This window comes from Lissotriton vulgaris, chromosome 5 (genome assembly GCF_964263255.1).
Source record: "Lissotriton vulgaris chromosome 5, aLisVul1.2, whole genome shotgun sequence".
Classification (NCBI taxonomy): Eukaryota; Metazoa; Chordata; class Amphibia; order Caudata; family Salamandridae; genus Lissotriton; species Lissotriton vulgaris.
The window spans coordinates 2,013,731,035-2,013,754,171 of record NC_141693.1 but is presented as its reverse complement, the minus strand read 5'-3'; the positions used below and the strand labels follow the sequence as shown (position 1 = coordinate 2,013,754,171).

Sequence of the window (23,137 nt, the reverse complement as noted above, 5' to 3'; positions counted from 1 at the left end):
ACATCCAGAAGTGGTTCAGGACCTCTTCCGCTGGGGGTGGGTGTCTTGGCTGGATCTATTCACCACCACCTAGAACTCACAGACTTGATTACTGCATAGTTTCTCCCTCAAAGTTCCCTGGGAGAAGCTGTCCGTCTGTGGTTGAACTCTGAACTCCTGTATGCCTTTCCGCCTCTACCACTCCTGTCCTGAGTTCTAAAGGACAGGCTAAGATCATCCAGATCCCTGGATTGGGCCAAGATGGTGGGCAACTCCAATGTAAAGACCCTGAGCATTTGCCCTCAGTCTGCTTCCTGTCTCAGCAAAAGGACAGGGTCCCGCCCTCAAATCTCCACATTTACTTCCATGCGTGAAGACCGAGCGGAACCAATGGAGTGGGTTTGATCTGCCTACAGAAGTAGTGAACATTTACTCTTGCAGCTATCAGTCCATCAACTAAATCTAGTTATTCTGCTCATTTGGCAAATGTGGTGTCTCAATGTTGCTTGGTGTTGAGATCCAGCAAGGCTTTCCAGTGGGCATAATTAAAGGTTAATTGTCAAGTTTTTTGGCCTTTCTTTGTTTGCCTAACCTTCTTCAAGTCACCAGTTGGGAGGCATTTCTTAACAGCTCTTGCATATATGGGTCCCGCCTGTGTCTTTTATCTTGCTTTAATGTGAACTTAATTTGGTCCTCACATTTGAACCTATTGCAGTGACTTCTGTGCACCGTGTCTGTGCAGTCTCCTTATACCACCTTATTTCTGGACAAATTGGTTCTCCAAAAGCATGCTTCATTTCTGCCAGAGGTGGTGTCACCCGTCCATGTGAGACATTCCTCATTCTCCCTGCCTTTTCTGCTCAACCTCAACCCTGTAAGGAGAAGCAGAGGCTTTACCATCTAGACCCAGAGAGTACTCAGAACCAGCTGCGGCCCCCGCAAGTAGAAGCGGTGGGGCCGGGTTTTAGGGGGGCGGGATTAGACAGACGACCACGAGGAAAAATAAAATAAATAATAAATGTTCCCTGATTGTCATCTATCAAAATCCAACCTCCCCCCAATCCCCACACCCGGCCTCACCACTCTTACCTGCATGGGCCACAGCTTCTCGTAACTATTACCTCGAGTGAGCAAAGGAACACCTGGTCGATGGAAAGCTTTGCTAGTGTTAATAGAGAATAAGCGCTACAGAAGTGAACCGTATCCAGGTGGATTGTCCAGTGTGTAATGACTTGCTACGTCCTGGCTTAAAGGAAGGGAAACATCCTTAACAACGAAGTCAGAACAACGACTAACCGGAACAACGAAGTTTAAACAACGAAGACTCACATTCAACTAAGTGATGTTATAACGAAGGCCTGAACCACGATGCTCGGAACCACGAAAGTCGGAACCATGACTTTTCAGAACAGCAGTATGTGTTGCAAGTCACCCCTCCGCCTACCTTCCCAACATATTCACTTCGATTGGGCATTGCTGGAGTGTTGCGTCACTCAGCTCTGCCCAATTACAATTCAGTCTTTTTTGCCAGCCATACCTTTGGAAAGGAATTTGTGCAATCATATTGGCGGGCAACGTGACATTCTGAGGTAGGACATTCATAAGAAATGGTTTTTTAAAAGCGTTAAAAAAAGTTTAGTCACCCCGGACTGCTGCTAAAGACTAACATTAATCTCTGCCCTCTGGACTTGCTGTTAAGGCACGTCAATGTTCTCAGCCCCCACCCCTGCCGTGGTTCGCCAGAGAGGGTGAGTGTGGCAGCGCCTGTGCCCGCTGGTGTCGCCCTCTGTTGTGCTGGATTTTGAAAGCACCAGCATTCGTTCTGAGGGCGGTGTCGGAAGGCAAGGGTGGAAAATCGCGCTGTAATGATCCTCTGGCGGAGAAGGAAGGAGGTGCTATCGCACACTCACAGAAGCACACACCCTGCCCACCATGGGAACGGATGACACAGCAGCAGTGCCGGGCACCAGCAGGGACCCCTGGTCTGAATATTCTGTGAGCCCAGTTACATCAAGGGGAGACTACGCAGGTTTGTCACAGTTAATCCGTGTCTCAGGGTGCCCTAGAGTTCCATGGAGAACTGATGTTAGCAAGCTGAAGTGGCATCTATATATAGCCGTAAGTGTTGAGGTTGCTGCGGAGTCTGATCGCACACCTTGTAGGTGCACAAGAGCAATTGCTAGAAAAAGCCCCAGATCCAGTCTGCCTCCTGGGGAATTCAATAGGTGTGGAATCTGCAGCTAGATAGTGTATCTACTAGAAACGGTGTTATCTTAAAGAAACATGTCAGTTAGATTCCTTACCTTAGAATATCCCCAGGCGTCAGAGGGATCCGGAAAGTTTTTTCCGCCAGCAGTACGCCTGTGCGTCGGTAGGCGTCGTCTGCGGCTCCGCGTCAGTCGTCGGCGTCGTGATCACCGGGATGACGTTGTCGGAGTACTTAGACGCCGCCCTCGCGCGCTCACCTCAGTTCCTCTTTTTTCCGCGCCAGCAAGCGCAGATCCGGGAAGAGCTAGTACCCTTAGTCACTTTTTAACTAACTTTTTGGTCTATTTTGACTATCTTTTTCGAGTCAACTCGACTCCTGGTGCCGGTAGGGATGCCTGGATTTAAACCGTGCGACGCCTGTCACTGACTGATGTCGGTGACCGACCCCCACCGCCGGTGTCTCTACTGTCTTGGGGCCCACCACGACGACAAGTCGTGCCCCGACTGCCGGGCCTTGACCTCAAAAGCTAGGCGGGAGCGGTCCCGTAAGCTTCTCGAGCTCCGGCAGTCGGCTCTGCGTCGCTCAAGGTCCCGGTCGAGGAGGAAGTCGAGGGATCGGTCGCGGAGCCGCAGCCATCGCCGCTCGTCGAGCCATCACCACTCGTCGGGCTCCAAGTCCTCCGGTAAGTCGAGGCACTCTAAGAAGAAGTCGAAGAGGCAACATCGCTCTTCTGGCTCCCCTCACCGGTCGCAGGACTCGGCCGAGTGTTTGTTTGGCAACACCCACGCGGCTCCGGCAGAGCCGCAGGAGTCGCGCCCGGCCCCACACCCTCCGGTCCCTGGGCTTAACGCGACTCCGGGCGAGATTCGAGATTTTCTTGTGGCCATGAGGACTCTCTTTCCGCCATTGAGACCTGCCGGTGCGCCTTTGGGCCCCGCGGGTCCGACTGGGGGTTCTAGCGTGCCGGCGGTTTCAGCCCCGGCGTCGGTGGCGACTTCGGTCCCGGCACCCCAGGACCCCGTGGGATACAGGTTTGGATCCCGGTCGACCTCACGACTCCTCCACTGGCGCCGACCCCTACGGTGCCACACCTCGTGCCGTCCTCAGATGCCGCCGTCCCCGGTTTCAGCCCCGGTCCGTGTCCAACGTTGGAACGGCACCGTCTCCGGCGTCGATGGGTGAGGCCTTCACCTACGACCCGTCTCCGTCCTTTATGCCTGTCTATCAGGACAGGGATGAAGGGGAGGACTGGGAGGGGTCTGAGGAACCTCTGGCACAACAGTGCCAGTTAAGTCAGGACTGGGCAGATGAGCTGTGAGAGGCCAGTGGTCTTGACACGTCGCCAGACACTGCTCCGTGGCAACGGAGGAGGGTGCTACTTATAGCCTGGTGTTGGGCAAGGCAGCCAAGGCCTTGGCTCTTGAGTTCCCTGCTGCGGCCGTGAGGACTAATCTCCTCACCGAGGTGCTTCAACCGCCAGTAAGCTCTTCGGAGCCAATGCTGTCGTTCAATGAGGCCCTCACCGACGTTTTGATGGGCACTTGGTCCAGCCCCTCCACAGTGCCCCCTGTGGATAGGAACGTAGCCGGACGACTCCTGCTTTCTGTCCACCCACCCCACCCCCAAGAGTCTGGTGATCCAGGCCTCTACGTCCCAGACCGCATTCCCGTCCACTCCCCCGGATCGGGAATCCAAAAGGCTTGATCAGTTTGGGAAGAAACTGTTCTCCTCAGTTAGCTTGGGGTTGCAGTCCATTAATACTGCGTGCCTTTTGGGCCGGTACACCCACTCTCTGTGGGATATGGTGGTGGACGTGCTGCCTCAGTGTCTGGAGGAGGCCCGGACAAAGCTCGCCCAGGCTCTTGCTGAGGGGCGAGATGCGGCACGGTATTCCATCCGATGTGTAATTGATACCATGGACTCCCTGGGCAGAGTGATTTCCACGACGGTGGCGATCCGTCGCCACGCCTGGCTGAGGTCTGCCAATTTTTCGGGAGATGTCCAGAACATGCTCATGGACATGCCCTTCGATGGCCGTCGCCTTATTTGGCGACAAAGCACACAGTGCGCTTGAGTGTTTCAAGGACTCAAGGGCTACGGCCAAGTCCTTGGGCCTGTCGGGCCTGCACCAGCAGACTTCTACTCTTCGCCACTTTCGTGGCCAAGGAAGGGCCCACATGTTCGTCCAGCCACAGGCCGCATAACCAACCTCAACGCGGTTACGGACGTGGTAACCGTCGTGGCGGTGCAGGGGGACAGAGGCCCGCTCAGTTCACATCCACTCCTGCAGCATCCGCCTCAAGGCCTTCCTAGTCCGAGCTTTCAGGCCCATTCAACGTCAGTAGGAGACAGGGTTCGCCATCACCTCCTCCACTGGTGTACCATCACTTCGGACAGGTGGGTGCTGCAAATCGTCCGAAGAGGCTACTCCCTCCCCTCCATCCATGCCACCGCAGTACCACCGTATGTCGGGGAAATCACTTACGACGTCTGCTGGAGGAAGTTACGGCCAAGGGGGCCATCGAGTGGGGTCCTGGGCCAGAAGTAGGACCTGGTTGCTACTCCCACTACTTTCTGGTTCCCAAGAAGAGCAAAGGGGGCCTGAGCCCTATCATGGACCTCAGGAGCATCAACGGCTTTCTCCGGAACGAGAAGTTCAAGATGCTGACTTTAGCTCAGGTCCTGGCTACCCTGGAGACTAGATGGTAGCGTTGGACTTGCAGGATGCATATTTCCACACCCCCGTCCTGCCGGTGCTACCTGCGGTTCACAGTAGGCCACGAGCACTTTCAGTTTACCGTGCTCCCCTTCGGTCTCACCAGTGCCCCTCGCCTGTTCACGAAAGTGATGGCGGTGGTCGCAGCTCATCTGCGCAGATTAGGGGTTCCAGTCTTCCCCTTTCTCGACGACTGGTTGTTGAAGGCGGGCTCGCCCCAGACAGTCGTCTCCCACCTCCAGACTTCGGCCGATCTCCTGCGCTCGCTGGGGTTCTCCATCTCCGTCAATGTACCGAAGTCACACTTGAGTCCCTCTCAGAAGCTCCTCTTTAGTTTCGGGTTTATCTCCCCGAGCAGCGGGTTCGGGATATTCAGGCTCTGATTCCGATCTTAGGCCTTGATCCCGAGTTTCGGTTGGGCTGACGCTGCGGCTCCTGGGGCTGATGGCCTCCTGCATCCTGCCAGGTGGCGGATGCAGGCTTTGCAGTGGGACCTGAAGTTCCAGTGGGGACTGCATCAGGGCAACCTGTCCGACCACATCCTGATCTCGGAGGGCACTGCGAATCAGCTGCAGTGGTGGTTCACGGACCGCAATTGGGTCAGTGGCAGATCCCTCTTGCTTCCCCAACCGGAGCTCACAGTGGTGACGGATGCGTCCCTCCTGGGATGAGGGGGCCACATGGGAGAGGCGGAGATCAGAGCCCTCTGGTCTCCGGCAGAGTCCCAGCTCCATATCAACTTTCTGAAGCTGCGGGCGATCCGGCTTGCACTGAAGGGATTCCTTCCCTCTGTCCGGGGTAGTGTAGTGCAGGTGTTCACGGACAACACCACCGCCATGTGGTACTGCAACAAACAGGGCGGGTGGGGTCGTGGGCCCTTTGTCAGGAGGCTCTGTGCCTCTTGACATGGCTGGAACACCAGGGCGTCACCCTGGTGGTTCAACACCTGGCAGGTTCCCTGAACGCCAGGGCGGACAAACTCAGACGCCGGTGCATGATGGATCACGAATGGCGCCTGAACTCGGACGTGGCGCAAGGTCTCTTTCAGCAGTGGGGAGAGCCTTGGTTAGATCTATTCGCCACTGAAGAGAACGCGCAATGTCCTCAGTTCTGCTTGTTGGAATTTCCAAGGTTGCACTCTCTCGGCAACGCTTTTCATCATGAGTGGAGTTGCGGTCTGTTGTACGCCTTTCCCCCATACCACTTCTGCCCAGAGTGCTGAAGAAGATCAGGCGCGACCGGACCCAAGTCATCTTTGTGACTCCGGACTGGGCACGAAGATACTGGTATCCCGAGCTACTCAGTATTTCAGTCAATCCCCCGATTTGTCTGCCTCTTCAGGAGGACCTTCTGTCGCAGCAACAGGGGACAGTCCTCCACCTGAACCTGTCCAGTCTCCACCTACATGCGTGGAGATTGAACGGTGACAGTTGAGGCCATTTCACTTGCTTCCTGAAGACTGCGATGTCATTCTGGCGTCCCTCCACAAAAACGATATACGCCTGCGGGTGGAACAAATTTGTGGCATGGTGCACAGCAAAGGCTGTGGAGTCACTCTCTGCCCCTCTTTCAGAGGTTCTCCTCTTTCTTTATTCTCTTGCCCAGCAGGGCTCTGCTCTGGGCACTATCAAAGTCTATCTCTCGGCCATTTCAGCCTTCTTGAGGCTTCCTGATCAGCCTTCTCTTTTCAAGTCCCCTGTTGTAAATAGGTTCTTGAAAGGCATCACGCACATGTTCCCTCCTGTTCCTTTTGTGATGCCTCAGTGGGACTTGAACCTGGTTCTTACTTATCTGATGTGCGCTCCCATTGAGCCACTTCATAATTGCCCTCTTCGTCTTCTGACTCTCAAAACTGCTTTCCTGGTTGCCATCACCGCTGCCAGAAGAGTGAGTGAGCTCCAGGCTCTTTCCTCTAAGCCTCCTTTTACTCTCTGTCCATCCGGACAAGGTTGTTCTGAGGACTCGTCCTTCTTTTCTGCCCAAGGTTGTTACTGCCTTTCACATCGGCCAGTCCATTACCTTGCCCACCTTCTTTCCGCCTCCGCATCCCTCGAAAGAGGAAGAGAGGCTCCACCGTCTGGACCCAAAATGTGCGCGCTCCTTTTACCTCAACCGTACACAACAGTTCTGGGTGGACGACCAACTCTTTGTTGGCTACGTGGGCGCTAAGAAGAGACGGACGGTGCACAAGCAGACCATCTCTCGGTGGGTCGTTTTGTGCATCAAGGTCTGCTATTCCTTGGCTGAAAAGGAACCTCCTGTGGGGCTGCGTGCCCATTCCACTCGGGCCAAGGCAGCTTCTACTGCCCTGGGTCGGGGAGTCTTTTTGCAGGACATTTGTCAGGCAGCTATGTGGTCTTCACTGCACACGTTTGCCAAGCACTACTGCCTGGATAGTCAAGTCCGGAGAGATGGCTTTTTTTGGCCCTTCCGTTATCTAGGACTTCCTGGTGTGATCTTGGTTCGCAGGCCCACCACCAGGGTTGGTATTGCTGGGGTATCTATTCTAAGGTAAGGAATATAACTAATGTGTTTCTTTCAGATGAACAAGTTACTTACCTTCGGTAACGATATATCTGTAAGAAAAATTAGTTAGTTAGATTCCTTACTGCCCCACCCATCCTCCCCGTTCAGCGCTTAGAGACCTGCTGGTGATAATGCGCTCAACAAATACCAATTAACAATAACTATAACCGGTATCTAGGGTTAACGTATCTCCCATTGAGGGCCCTAGTTTCATGGCACCAGTGTCGGTTTCTTGCATGGCTCTGCGTTCCTGGCGCAGAAAGCTGTGTACAGAACTGACGTCAGCACGCGAGGGCCGCGTCTAAGTACTCCGACGTCATCCCGGCGATCACGACTCAGACGACGGACGCGGAGCCGCAGACGCCTACCGACGCGCAGGGGTACTTCTGACGGAAAAAACTGTCCGGATCCAGTCTGACTCCTGGGTATATTCTAAGGTAAGGAATCTAACTAACTAATGTTTCTTACTGATATATCGTTACCGAAGGTAAGTAACTTGTTCATCAGGTGCTTAACTTGTTCTTCACACACATTCCACCATGCCCAGTTGTGAAAGTGGCTAAGGAAACCACTGCATGGCTAATAAAATGCAGATCTACGTTACCTAAGCAAAGCGGGTTCTACAAAAGCGGCTATTACTGAGCTTGTCTGTTTTTCTTTGTTTTCAGAACCCCCAGGACCAATTGACAACAGTAAGATTGCTCAGACGAAAGGCGGCAGCCATGTACAGCTAAAGCAGGGTAAGAATCAGCGTTTCCTTCTCTTATCTTGTATGCTGCACCATCCAGGGCACTTAAGCAGGGCTGGAAACCCCTACAAATTATTCTAATATTTTGGGCTTCACTGAAGATTCATACAATGCAGAACCCTGATTACAATCAATTATCAATTTTTCCTTCCCTTCCCTGCCCAAAGAACCTCTGAGAAATGAAGCAGTTCTAGAAGTTGTCTCCTTTTCAAATGGTGCCCTTACCCCCACTATCTTCACGGCTTACTCTTGCTTTCCTACTTCAACTACGGAGAACTGAAGCAGTTCTAGAGATTGACGAAGTTGTGCCCGCCTTCAGCCTCAGGGGACTGCAGCACAGGTGGAAGTTGATTACCTTCTTATCTCTCTCCTAAACCTCTGGAAAGGGATCTTGTGTTGGAAGCTGACCTTAAACCCTCTCCTCACTTTAAACTCAGAGAGAGTTGATAGCTAACACATTTTATCCCTGCCATACTGTTTTTTCTCCCTCCTCCCGCAAACCTCTGGGAGCTGAAATAGAGTGTGAGGCTGACAAGCTATTCCTCAGCAACCACATTTTCCACAACCCCCTTCCCTACATCTTCTCTAGGCACTAAAGCAGCACAAGTGGTAGGCTGTAATTTCTAGCCCAAAACTCTTGAAATGTTGTGTGGAAGTTGTCCTTGTCCCCTCTGTGCACTCAATAACCATTCCTCTTATATCTGACTTAGAAAAAACTGCTTATCTTGAAAATATTATTTCCATGGGAAGATTCCTTTTTCATCAAATGTCCACATGTTAAGGTTGTCCAATGTATACTTTTATCTTGTATTCCCGCAACAATTGTTTTTCTTTATCCACTCTTGGATCTATCATAGATTCATATGGTTGTTTTATTCCTATATTTGAGCCTGGGAATCTTCAGTTGGAATTGGTAAACACTGGGATAACACCGCTTGCTTTAAAACTGCATTCTATGATCTATCCCCTTCGTTATGTGACCCACGTACCAGCCTTTAAGGTGAAGTACAAGTCGGATTCATTGCCACCAGAGGCTTCCAAAGCTCAGATTTTTTTCCTGCATGACAAGTCAAGGGAAATCCTCAAACGCGTTGTTCAAAGAACACTTTTGACACTACGAAAACACTTCTGTGTTATACTCTCTGATATCCATTGGTTGAGACTATCTTTGTGAAAGTGGGGGATCCCAGCAGCACTTTTATAAAGAAAAGTTTTTGAAAAACATGAAATTAAGAAATATATGCCTGTATGACGTAACACTTTCAGTTTTAAACAATATATCTATGAAGCCAAATTGAACAGAGCATACATTTGGCTGAAAGCACAGCCTGTCCTAAAGATATTGAGGTGCTCTCTTGGTGGGGTGTAATCTTGGAAGGATGAACACGGTATATGTTGTATGTGCCTTCTGGACTTTCTCTCCATGAGAAAGTGCAAAATCTGCTTAGAAATGGCATGGAAGACTCAAGGAGAGGAGATGAGTCGTCTCTGCTCAGCGGGGGGAAGTCAGCATCTCACTTGTGGTCCAATAGCTCCATTAGGGCAAAGTACTCCATCTTCCGTGTCTTCTGTCCTGGCTATGACCAGGTCTGGCCCCTCAAATAAGCCCTCTAATCCTTCGTTGTCCATAGTATTCCTAGCACATGTTGAGGCCGCGTGGATATTTCCATCCGACGTCGAGGCATTTTATGTCAAGATGCTCCCTCATGCCACCCCAGTTTAGACCCAGACATATGCAAATCAGTCTTGACCCTCTTCCTAATGGAAATAGTCCTGCCTGAAGTGCCAAGCCAGGTCCTTCCTGGAACGGAAACAAGCATCCTAGGACCAGTTTCGGGGTAACACCCCTGATCAGCCAAGGTTTTCTTGTATCCAGTGACACAGTGACCCCAGGACCCACGTCTGGTCCAGGGAAGACGTGACCTGTCAGTTCTGACTGGACTGTTCCCATGGAGATCAGGGTCAAGACTGATTTGCATATGGCTAAAATAGATTCCCCACAACAAAGATGACAATGAGGAGGTGGACAATTTACTCCACCTGCGTTATACTGATGCAGGCTTCTATCTCAACCTTCAGAAGGCAAGTGGTTTGTTCCCCGGAAACTGAATTGGAGTTACCCTTAGGCCCCTGATAAATAGAGTGGGTCATTTGTGGTGGTTGTCCGCGCGACCCCACAGGTTTTCGATTTACAGTTGCCCACAGTGGATTCTAATGGAGACAGAGGGTGAAATTTTGCAACCCGACTTCTAAGCCCTTACTGCTGATTAGCATATTTGTAACTGAGGCTCGTATAGCAATCTGGTACAAACATTGTTTTGAACCACCTATGAGCTGCCAGATTCATCAGTTCTACAGGGCTGCTCCGGGGGAGCCATCCTTCCTAAAGCAACCCAACTCCAGAGAGTTTTGTCATTCAGGCTTCAGCAAGCTAGGCGAACCTTAATGCTTTGCTTACTGCTCCTCCGAGTAGGGAGTAATAAGATATTGACACCATAGGCAACATTGCTTTTTTCCCTTCTGACTGTTTGGCCCTGTAGTTATTGAACGCTGTATGCTTTCTGGCCTGTGAGGCACGGCGAGTGAGATCTTGCCCATTCTCTGAGGACTTTCAGGCTTCATTTATTCAAACTCTACATGACGGCCACGATCTAGCCAAATACACCTTTGGAGTGGTCTGGACTCTGCACACTGGATGGACACGCCGTTTGAGAGAGTCAGCCTCAGTGTTGCAGAGGCTGATTTGGCTGTGGGATGATATAAGGACAGCCGGACTATGGTCTTCTGCCTCATGGTTACTTTCCCGCACTAACCTGTTCCACGAACAGCACCAGAAATTCCAGGGCTGCCCAAGGGGTCTTGCCTACCGACTGAGGTAGCCTTTCTCAGCTTCCTTTGGGGGCTTCCGCATGAGGAGCGATGGCAGGAGGCCGTGACCACTAGCAGATACAACAGTCCCCACCAGCTACAACTGCTGCCAAGTTCTTTACTTGGTCCTCTGATGGTAATAATGGAACTGTAAAGCCCAGACTTGGATTTTGCTTACCTGGATGACGGACAGTTATGGGTCTTTCAGGTTGTTCAATTTGCCTATGCACACTCTTTTTTATTCACCCCTCGACATTGTCCTCCAGTTTGAGGACAGACATCAGCTGCTCATGGCTGCTTGCCAGGAGTGCGATTGAAATGGTACCTGAGGCATAGAGGGGTACAGGATTGAAGGGGCTGAAGCCGCTGTTCGACCTCTGTCTTCCAACCACCTTCCTCATGATGGAAAAGTTCAAAATGCTGACATTAGCTCATGTTCTAGTGATTTTGTATCCTGTGGACTGGATAATGCCTGTGGACTGGAAGGATGTGTGCCTATTAATTATTACTATTTTTTATTATTATGTAGTAGAAGTAGAAGAATAGTAATATTTATAAAGTGCAGGTGATACATAGAAAGGTGTTCTGGCAACAGCCACATGCAGTGTACTCCTCAGTGGTGAAACGCATTAAAGGATGGAGCTTTCCTGAAGACCAGCAGCTTCCTGCTGGAGCCAAGACAAGGAATTACATTATTCCAAAGATGTGTGTCTTGCACAGGAAAAGCTTTGCCGCCTGCTTCTGCCCTTTAACCCCTTCCAAGCTGATGACGAGCTGGGCTCGTCATGGTGTAGCCTCCTCGTACACTGATGACGAGCCCAGCTCGTCATAAAACAATGAAAAGTAAAATTCCCAGCACAGGAGGGGAATTGCCTTAGCAGCCATGGGGTTAAAACTAAACGATAAGCAGGTTAATGCAGATGAAGCTTCGGTCTAGACTGTTCAAACTTCTGTTAACGAAACCAGGGCCCATCCTGATGAATAGCCTTGTGTATGATGCAGAGGGATTTAAACTTAAACGTTTTAGGCAGGGGCAGCCAGTGCAATGAATCCAACGCATCACATGCAGACGAGAAGCTGGAGCAAGACTTGGTAGGTCTGGCAGCAGCCGCTTCGATTTGATAGACATTTTAGAATGTTTTCAGAGCAACCCAGGAATAATGAGTTAGGGTCAACAAGCCTACTCAAAACAGAAGACTGCACCACAAGGGGACGATTATCAATTTGGAGAAAGGGCAGAATTTTGGATTTCACACGTATTAAAGAGAAACATAAGGGTGACAGTCTATTAGCTGGACTTGAGCAAGACAAATGATTGTCACCATGGAACCCAAGATTACGGACCGAGGAAGAGGCAGATGAAATAGAATCGCCTGACACTGGTCAGAAGTCGACCGAGAGAGTTCTGCTGATGGAAGAACACAGGATTTCAGTCATATCTGTATTGGATTTGAAGGAGTTCCGACCAGCCATAAGGTAATGTCATGCATGCATTTATAAAAGGCCTCACATGCTAAAGAAGTAGCGGGGTCAACTGATAGGATCATCGTAGCACCGTCAGCAAGAGGTCTAAGAAATATTTTATGCAAGGTCGGACTGAAGGAAGATCTTTGAGGTGACCCCTTCGCCAACAACTTTACATTTGGAACGTAAAGGAGAGGAAATTAACAATTTGAGATGTTTCCCAGGCAAGATTTGTTTTCTTCTTGTGTCAATTCTGTAGCCCCACAGACGTTGGCTCTAGTTTGTAGTAGGGTCTGGACACTTCCAGTTCACCGTCCTTCTCTTTGGCTTTACCACGCCTGGGTGTTCACAAAACTGATGTATGTGGTTGTGGCCTATCTTAGCAGATCGAAACTACATGTATTCCTGTACCTAGAGAATTAGCTGCTGAAGGCTACGGGATTGCCTCAGTCCATTTTACAACATTCGGAAACCACATTTTGGTTCATTTTCACCCATGGGTTCTACATCATCAAACTGAAATATTTGGGCAGTGCTGAGCATTTCCTTTATACGGTTCTCTGCAATAAGATCTGCTACGCATTGACCAGGAGGCTTCCTGCAGACGGTCTTAGGGCTTATTTCACTTGGACTAAGGTTGCTACCACTATTTTGGCACTTGAAGGACCTGTTCTTGACAGCTGTCAGGTTGTGACATGGATGTCTGTACATGCGCTCACAAAGTACTACTGTTTGGACAGCCATGTCCGACTGGAAGGGCGTTTCTGATTTGCAGAAGAACAAGTTACTTACCTTTGGTAACATACTGTATGGTAGATAACTATCTCACAACAGATTCGTCGACGCCTTCCCTGTTTTACCATCTAAAAAGTCTCAAATTACAGATCTGCACACTAGTACATCCTATTGTTTAATGCTCTGGGTCCGAGGGTGTGAAAAGTTTCAAGCCAGAAACCGAGTTTGGGGCTCAGGGTTAACGCTTACGTGGCTCCTCTCAGTCACTTCCGGAGGGGATTGAGATCAATGCAAGTAATGCACTGGGGCGCTTTTGGAGAAATGTCTGGATCCACTGTGGTATCTGGGGGATATTCTAAAGGTGAGGGTCTGTTGTTAGGTAGAATATCCATCAGAAAGAGTGTTATCGAAGGTAAGTAACTTGTTGATTGTAGTATGTTGCCCATTCCTGTGTATTGTGCTGTCTCATATAGAATTGATCATGTATTTCTGTACAATGGAATGTTGTATAAAGCGCATTCATTTCCATATTCTCTAAACAGGTGTGCTTATCAGATTTACTTTTCGAGTGGACGGTAGCTCATGAAATTAGTTTGTCTTCTGACTACTGCTTTACTTAAAATAATTCTGTTGGATACTTCTAGCTGCAGGTTCCTCACCTTGTATATATTCCCCAGGCGTCAGACTGGATCCAGAAGCTTGAAACCAATAAGCCTGTGCGCCGGTAAATGGCATTTTGCGACCCCCTCCAACATTGTTCCACTCTTGAAGTGACTAGCTGAGCTGCATATAAGTGCCACCCATGTACCCTTAAGGCTGCTCCTTTCTTTCCACACCTTCGGACACAGAGCCGGAGCTCCTCCTTGTTCTTTCAAGACCCTTTTTACAAATTTGTTCTAGTCTGCAAGTGAAATTGTCACCTCCTAAGATTTCCTGGTTTGAGCCCTGTGTTGGGACAGTCGCAAACAGATGTCTGTGACAAACCCTCAAAAAGAATATCTTTAGTGCCTCGGATCAGCACAATTCCAGGGACAGTGAGGATCGCACATAAATGAATCTGAAGGCCATACGGAGCAGAGAGGCAAAGATATATGCAGCCCATCGTGCTTTCTGACGCTGAGCAGAATCCACCTTGACCGAGGCCGTGCCCTGCTCCCACTGGAGTGCGGCAACCAGCAGCCCTTGGGGCCCAGACTTTGCACAATCTTTCTGGTACTGATTCGGGCAATGATAACTAAATTGTCCCCCAATATGAAGAACTATAAGATGCCAGCGGCCTGGATACTTCTTTAGATACTGGCCTTGTTTCTCATCATGGCCCTGCTCCCGAGAAATGCACCTTCTTTGCTGTCATTATGTGGGGGCAGCAGAAGTACTAGTCCTACAACACTCTACTATGGAGGTGAAGACTAATGTTCCAACAGATGTACTCCAGCCCGGTCAAGTGCCTACAGAACCTCCATTACCACTTCATGAGGTCCACAAGGATGCCCTCTGGGGCACCTGGGCGAAACCATGTTTAGGACCACCAGTTATTAGGTAGGTCACTTAGGTAGGTCAGTTGGCACCATTGCTCAGCACAAGGTGATCACCTAACATCCCACCCCAGAGAGCTCGGTGCTGCAGGCATCCACAGTCAGGGTCCTCCCAGCACGTCTACAAGCACTCCACAGGATCATGTGTCAAAATGCATCGAAACGTTTGGGATGCGTTTATTCTCGTCTGTCAGCTTTGCTCTCCGATCTGTCAATGCCACCTGCCCCTTAGGTCGCAAGTCACATGCCCTTTGGGACACCATGTCCCAAATGTTGTCTGCTGTCCCAGACGAGCTGTGGGCGTCCCTTACTCTGGCGATTCAGGAGGGACATGGCGCAGTAACGTTTATCATTCGATGCGGCTTGACACAACCGGCTCTTTAGGTCGGGTGAGAGTCCTCTGGAGCGCTAACTGAACTGAACCGTAACATCTGTGTCAAAATCTACCAACAACGGCACCTGAAAGATGAGCTCTGATTCTCCTGGGGCCTGGAGTCTCAGCAGGTAGCTGTGAGACCGATTTATGCGGCGAGCTGTGAGGTTTGGGTGGACTGGGGATCGGCGGTACACGTCCCAACTGGGCTGCCTGTGTCTGGGCCAGCCTATCAGGGGTTTAGACTCTCGAAGCGGTGTTGAGACTGGGTGCGCCCCCGAGGATGCCGAGGCTGGGGGCCGGCGAAGGGCGGATGCCATCCCCCAAGGATGTTGAGGCTGGGGGCCGGCAGAGGGCGGATGCGGCCCCCGAGGATGTTGAGGCTGGGGGCCGGCAGAGGGCGGATGCGGCCCCCGAGGATGTTGAGGCTGGGGGCCGGCAGAGGGCGGGTGCGGCCCCCGAGGATGTTGCAGAGGGCGGATGCGGCCCCCGAGAATGTTGCAGAGGGCGGATGCGGTCTCCGAGGATGTTGAGACTGGTGCTCCCAAGGATACTGAGGCTGGGGGCCGGTGGAGGGCAGATGCGTTCTCCAAGGATTCCCTTGGGCTGATAGCCGGATGCATGGTCCCTGCCTGGGATTGAGCGACCAGTGACCGGAGGAGGCCCGGGCCAGGGCTATGGTGGATGCGGGCCCGGCGGCGACACATTGACTGCAAGGTAAGGAGCGGCGGTGTGGAGCGCCGCGCGGAGGAGGGCAGCGGACGGCACAGCGGGTGTGAAGTGGCTGCGAGACTCCCCAATCCTGGAAACGGTGCCTGTAGGAGTTGAGACAGGGCCTCAAGACGAGGAGGCAACATTGGGGACAGGGCATTGAAGAAACGCAACGGCGGCTGAGAGCGCTGATCTGTACGGAGCGGCGAAGATCAGAGGCGTGTCTGCCTGTCTGGGCCCGAGGGGGACACTGGCGCTGGAGGTGAGGTGCCGGATGAGTCGGGGCCCCCGCAATACCAGAGGCAACAGCAGCAGGGGTTGGAGCTCTGTCCTCTGGGCCTCCTCTCCCTCCATCCAAAGCGAGCAGTGGGGAGGAGTCCGCCGTGCAGGCTGGGCACGAGGGGCCGCTGGTTTGGGTCTGCAGTGGGAGCATTGCCCTAAATAGATGGCTCGCCAGACAGCTGCTAACCCACCGCTGTGGGGCCTGCAGGGCTGCTGAGATGGCCCCACACGACTATGGTGAGATCCGTGGAGTGCGTTTCGTTCTGGAGGCCCCTGCCATGACTGGCAGCGCTGTTTGGCTGCAGTGCCCATTAATGTGAAATGGGCACAGTGTATGAAGTATACAGTCGTGCAAAGCAAGCTTTGCCACTGGGATGTTTGCTATCCATCCCGTTGCTCATTTGTTACTTATTACTCGTGGCCATGATGAAACTGAAGGGGCAACTACAGACACAATCTAATAAAATGGATACATTCGCCATAACTCAACTGCCATTGGACAGGGCCTGATTGGGCCTGGAAACATCGGAGTCTGCAGAAGCCTCTCTCGGACTCATTGTTGCAGCAATCTACAACCTTAAGAGAACTCTAGAACCTAAAATCGATGCAGTGAAAGTGGGTGTTAATCTCCTGAGGACAGACTTTAATTTATTTATTTATTTATTTTAAAAATTTATAAAGCGCAGCGTATACCCGTGGGTGTCTTGGCGCTATGACTTTGCTGAAAATCTCAGATTAAGAAAATGTCTGGAAAAATTCACGACGGCGGAGTCGAATGTTCGGATACTGCCAACAAAGTCTCACAAGTTTGAAAGTCAGTTCTGGAACCTCACGAAACAGCAGGAAATAATGGTGGCCAGGGCGGAGCAACCCGGCGTTGAACGATTTCATGAGGATTTGATTCTTAACACCCGCAGCCCCAAGCGTCTATCAAATCTTTTCTCCGTTGAGTGGGAAAATAGGGCGCCATAGCACCTCCAAAGCCGGAGACGCCCCCACAAACAATGATTGCCAGGATTTACAATCACCGTGATCAAGACGCCATACTGTACAGGCTGCCCATACCCCAGGGGATGTGAAATATGAAAATGCTACAATGTGTTTTCCCCAGATGATTTTACACTATAAGTGCAGCACCAACGGCACAGTTTTGTTTAATTTTTTTTAAAACATCCTTTATTGATTTTACAAAGTGCCCCGTCACCCGTGGGCTTGGATATGGTCAATACATAGACAGATCAGCAAATAACGAGTTAGAAGCAGAGTTACATGGTGGTGGCCGTAGCGGACCTTCAGAGATCAGGGGAGCCTGTCTTCCCCTATCTCTACAAATGGCTGTGAAAGACAGACTCATGCCAGGCAGTCGTAGAACACCTCCAGACGGTAGTGAACCTCCAACATCTTTGGAGTTCACTTTTAACATGCCATGGTCACGCCTGACTAGTTCACAAGCTCAAAGTTGATCAGAGCCATTCTAGGTACAGTACGGGTTTCCAAGAAGGCTTTCTATAGGAGACACGTTCCATGTAGAATGGGCCTTGGACGATTTTAAACTACTGCCTTTCCTGCCCCAAGTTCCTAAGAGAATCCGGACCGACCAGGCCCAAGGCAGCCTAGTGGCACTGGAATGGGCAAAGAGAGTGTAGTACCCAGAACTCTTGGGTATGAGCGTCTGTCCCCCGATCAAGGTGCCGCTCTGCAAGGATGTTATGTCTCGGCAGCAGGGAAGCATGCTCCACCCAAGCCTGCACAGGCTGCATCTTCTGGCTTTCAGATTTAATGGTGGTAGTTGAACTCATTTGCCTTTTCTCCTGAGGTCATTGACGTCATCTTGGGGGCGAGGCGTCTATCTACAAAGTCGGTGTAAATCATTCATTGGGACCAATTTGCGGCTTTGTGCAGCACCTGCCAAATTGATCCACTGCAAAACAATTTGTCTGGGTTTTGCTGTTTCTTCTGCCCCTGGCCCAGCAAGGACTTGCTAAGGGCGTTTTTAAGGAAAATTTGTTAGCTCTTTGAAGGTTGCCGAATCTGCCTTCTTTACTTAATTCACCTGTTGTGATGAGATTTGTGTAAAGTTTATCTTAGTCAAAACTCTTTGTGATGCTGCAGTGGGACTTGAATTTAGTTCTCACTTTGATACATTCTCTTTTTTGAGCCACTGTAGAGTTGTCCAATAAGACTTTTGACGTTGAAACTGGTTTTACTCGTTACCATAACATTAACTAGGCATGCAAGCGAGCTGGAATCCCTAAATGTCAACCCACTATATACAACATTCTTCCTAGATACGTTGGTTTTGAAGATCTAATCAAGCATTCTGTCGAAAATGGTTGCTCCGTTTAATGCCAATGAGGCTATCATATATCTGGCATTCTTTACCCCACTTCTTTCCTCTAAGGAGGATGGAGACTCCATTGTTTGTTCACTAAACTTTTACATAGAACGCACCAAAGAATATAAGGTGGACAATAAGCTCTTTGTGGGATTGTCTGAGATGAAGGGCAAAGCAGCATTGCTTTTAACATTAACATCTGCGATGCATTGGCTAAGACACAACTTCAATAAGGGTTACAGGCTTATTCCACCTGTGCGATAGCTGCTACCACGGCTCTGGCACATGGTGTGGCTGTTCTGAATATTTTCAGGGGGCTAGGCGGGTGTCGGTACATACATTCACGAAGCAGTAGTGCCTCAACAGTGAGGTCTGTTGAGAGGGGCATTTGGCCTGTTCGGCACTGCATGGCTTTTTTTTTGTCTTTGCCAGTTCACAGAACCACCCCTCCAGAGGGTGCTATGGTATCTATTCGCAAGGTGAGGAATCTGCGGTTAAGTGTCCATCAGAAGAACAAATATTCCTCTGTAATGAATTTTCTGGTGGATGCTCTAACCTCAGATTCCTCACCGATCTGCCCACTTCCCCGATCTCTGAACTTGACTCTCTTTGATTTAAATGTAGAGATCTGCACACTGGTCATGCCAGTCTGCTGATATGCTCTACGTCTGAGGCATGGATAGCGTAATAAAGCAACTGATGTTAGCGCACATGGGTGGGGCATATATGCGTCTCCCCTTGTCACTACTGGGGCAAAACTACAGCAGCGCAGAGTTGCACAATGCCACCGAATCGTGAACAGAAGTACTGCTTTGGAGTTTCCGGATCCAGTCTGTTGCCTAAGGAATATTCACAAGGTGAGAAATCTGTGGTTAGATATATTGTCCCCTAGAAAGATTGTTACTGAATTTCTTATGTAATTGAAACACAATTACGCAAAAATAAAAGGAAGGAAGAGAAAAAAGCAAATGCTTGCCCCCAAAAATATTGCATGGACTATGATTTTTTGTTGTTGTTCTACTTGTACCCAGAAAGCATTTTTGTAGGGAAGAGTGCTGTTATGATGTTTTGCGACTGAATATTTACTACTAGGATATCATCTCTCATTTCAAAACTGAATATTCAGGCAGGAAAATGATCCCCTCTTTACAGTATCACAGAGATTTATTTATTCTCTTTCAACATTAGCTCATTCCATGTAGAGCATATATCGCTCCAACATCTGTCTGTGGAAAACAGTCTCTCCAGTGCCTCATTTTGAACACTCACAATGTTTTCTGTTTACACAGGAGCTGATTATGGGCAGATTTCAGAGGAGACTTGGACTTACTTGTTCACGCTGTATGGCGGGGGACCAGAGATTGCCATCAGACAAAGTGTCGCCCAAGTGCAGGAGCCGGAGAACCTACATGGAGAGCAGAAGATCGAAGCCGAGACCCGGGCGCTGTGATCTAGTGAGGACCAGCGAGATTGTTGCTTGAAAGGCCAAGGTGCGTGGGCCCGGGAGGGGACATGTGGCGTACAATTGTGCATGGACAGGCTGGTTTTATTAATAATCTCCTCTTAATCCACAGGTCCCTTGGATACGCCTTTGACCAGAGAAGCACTGTTGCACCTCTGACCCTTCTCGACAGCACTTTTGAAGTCCTATGTGTAGAGACTGGACACAACTGTTCCTTGTTTACAGTGGGTAATGTTACACATAGACAGAATATTTATTTGAGATCCACAGCAGCTTTGCTTTACTAAATGGCATCTTCATATAATGAGTAATGTATTTCTTCCTACAAAGGAGGCTTCAGGGAAAGTGCTCTTAAGGTAACAGGTTTGGATCCCGTCACTTCAAGGAGAGAAGTGTCAGTGACGTAGGATCTCAAGTCTTACGGTGATCTGGAACAGATCACCTCTTGATGCGAGTAACGTAAGTCTGACCAGGAAGAATGCAATTGAACAGGATGAAATCTGACACATGTAAATATTCAATCTAAATAAAATGCTTCATGTAGCAACACCCATTGAGCAGGTGGGGCTATCCAAATGCAAAGAGGCTTTTGAACTTGGACTGACTTTGAGCATTTGAACTCTCACCCTGCATCGGCTCCTTACAGTGGGTAGGGCTTTGACCAGCGCCTCTACTGACCTGAGCGGATATGGCCCTCCGCCTTAGGTCAGGAGCTTCATCGCGGATGCGCGCATCAGGGAATCATGTCGCACATGCTGGAGTTGCAGAATTCGTCCTGCAGCTTGCCGCTTCTCCAAATATTGTTCCTGCTAAATTACTGACTCTGTCCCTGCATTGCACACCCAGACTATACACCTCAAAACATCCGTAGTCCCCTGATTGAAACCCTTCAGTATTTAACCCTGGAATGATTTTAAGATGAAATGCACCCTAAGACCTTTTTTGTTTAGGAGCCTTCTAGAAAAATAGAAATATAGAACCAACCATATCTGACCTAATGTTTATCCCCTTTGCAAGGCTTTACATTTACTTTGCTATGCAGTAATTCCTGTGGAATGGGTTATTTTCATGCTTTAAATTAGGAGATCGAACGATACGCCTTGGAAGGCAGTAGTTTTATTGAACTAAATTGCCTCTCCAGCCTTGTAAAGCGGAATAGTGGAGCTTGTTTTGCTGCTTCTATCTTGAACTTCCTAGACTAAGAAGGTTGGGCTACCTTGCTAGAAAGAATGCCTAGGTTCAAGCCTTCTATACTTTGTGGGGCTCAGGCCCCTTCAGAGGTAAGATGCTTCCAGGCATCTGCTGAAAGACATTAGATATACTCCAGACTCACTGGACTGAATGTACACACAATGATATGTTGGCTTGGCCACTACTCATCTCTGAGCAGAGTGTGTAGGTTGTGTTTGGTTTCCCACCCTCTGATGGTATGACCAGACACTGGAAAGTCAGGTTGATTCGTGACGTGGGAAACTGGACCTCGCATAAGATTCGTTCTGCAACGGAGCATGTTGCTTCTCGAGACTCTGGATCAAAACCCCAACTGCAGTGATGGGACATTCCAGATTTGGTTTGTGACCAGTGCCCTTTCCTGTCCTCATTAGTTTAGACTATGAGCCAAGAGACATTCCAAAAAGGCATCTTGTTCTTCTAATGGTCCACCCTGTTCGACTGGTTCTCCTATACCAACTCAAGACTTCCAGCCCTTGTGGCCTCCTGTTCGCAGTCATACAGCCTGTTCGGCCGGTGTCCTGTACTCTCATCCAAGAGTTTTTTCCTACCAGAGTAGTACTTGCAGCCCTTGAGAACACCTATTCTGATACTACACTTGTATCATACCCTCTGATAGACCTTTCCCATCATATCACACAAGTGTTACGAGTGTCCCGAAGATCTACAGATTTTGCACTCATGATACTTTGTTAGACTCTTTCCCTTGCATCAGATTACTTCCCCAAGCCCATTGCTTGGTGTCTGGTGCCATGTCCTAACCGTGGCTGGTGCTGTCATAACCGTGGCTGGTGCTGTGGGAATTGAGAAATGCGACAAAAACAAACCTCGATACAGACTTTTCTCTGTCTAAGGAGAGGGATACCCTCCCCATCATACTGAGTTTTTACAATCTCACAAAAATTAATCTTGAGGGAATTTTCCTATCTTTTGATAGTTTCTCAGATGTGCTATTCTGTTTGAGAATTTCTGTTTTACTGAGCAAATGTCAGAGTCTGGGCTGTACCATTTATTTCTGTGAAATAACAGCACTGTCTGTTTCTTTGTTGAGGCATATCTTTCTGTTGGGTTGCTTTCCTGCATTTGATTCTGTGTTGTGCACCATTGTGTTGGTTACCACAGCACATGGATGCTTGGGAATAAGTAATCTATTAACAATTTACTGTACGAAACGTGACCCGATTTCTCCTAATGGGAAGACCGCGAATGTAGAGTATCTGTACACAAACTCCATCATGAGGTTAATGACCTATGATATGCAGGAGAGCAATGGGGGCACAATCGCACATACCCCTCATTCCGTGGGAGCGAGAGGCACATCACACCAATGCAACATGTGGAATACTACTGTGTAAATACTAGTTAAGAGAGGGAGATCATGTCTTTGACATTAGCAGTAAACACCCCTAACCATGTTTATGGAGAGCCAGAAAGGAACATGCGCCCATGTGCTGAGCGCATCATCTGGGTGTTCGAGGGTTTTACCTGAATACAAGACTTCGGAGCGCTCCTCTGGTGTTGGCCTGCATATGTCGGAACCATACCTAAATTGTATAAACTAATTGTACAGATGCAAAATCTCAATGTTGAAAACTACTACATCCTGTATTAAAATGGTATTTAAATAAATACGTGTACATTAAATGAAAAAGACCACTTTCAATGACTCCACTTGATTTTATTTCACAGCCCTTGTCCAGCGTTTTTTTGTGTGTGTTTGTGTGTATGATTTGTAAAAGGCTGTGGAACCAGCCCGTGAGTGGTAGCTTCCGAACATATTATTTCTTGGTCTAAGTTTGTATTGTTAATTAAGTTGTGCTTGTGAGTGTTCTTGCTTATTGGTATAAATATTGAGCGCAGCTGGGATTGGCTGCAGGGCATCATGGTTATAAACCAAGCAAACCATAACTTTCCTTGAACCTTTGTTGTTTCCCCAGCGACGTTTTGGGTTCTTTGATCATATA

The 23,137-nt window shown here is 49.4% G+C and overlaps 1 protein-coding gene across 1 annotated transcript in view; it reads left to right on the top strand.

Moving 5' to 3' along the window:
* USP20 (ubiquitin specific peptidase 20) overlaps positions 1 to 22,833 on the top strand; it is a 556,910-nt gene extending 534,077 nt beyond the window's left edge. Inside the window, exons 23-25 of the mRNA XM_086924837.1 lie at positions 8,099 to 8,170; positions 19,771 to 19,971; positions 20,056 to 22,833. Of these exons, the coding sequence (XP_086780963.1) occupies positions 8,099 to 8,170; positions 19,771 to 19,931 (233 nt within the window). The 3' untranslated portion in view covers positions 19,932 to 19,971; positions 20,056 to 22,833. The remainder of the gene's footprint in view (positions 1 to 8,098; positions 8,171 to 19,770; positions 19,972 to 20,055) is intronic.
* The last annotated feature ends 304 nt before the right edge of the window (positions 22,834 to 23,137 follow it).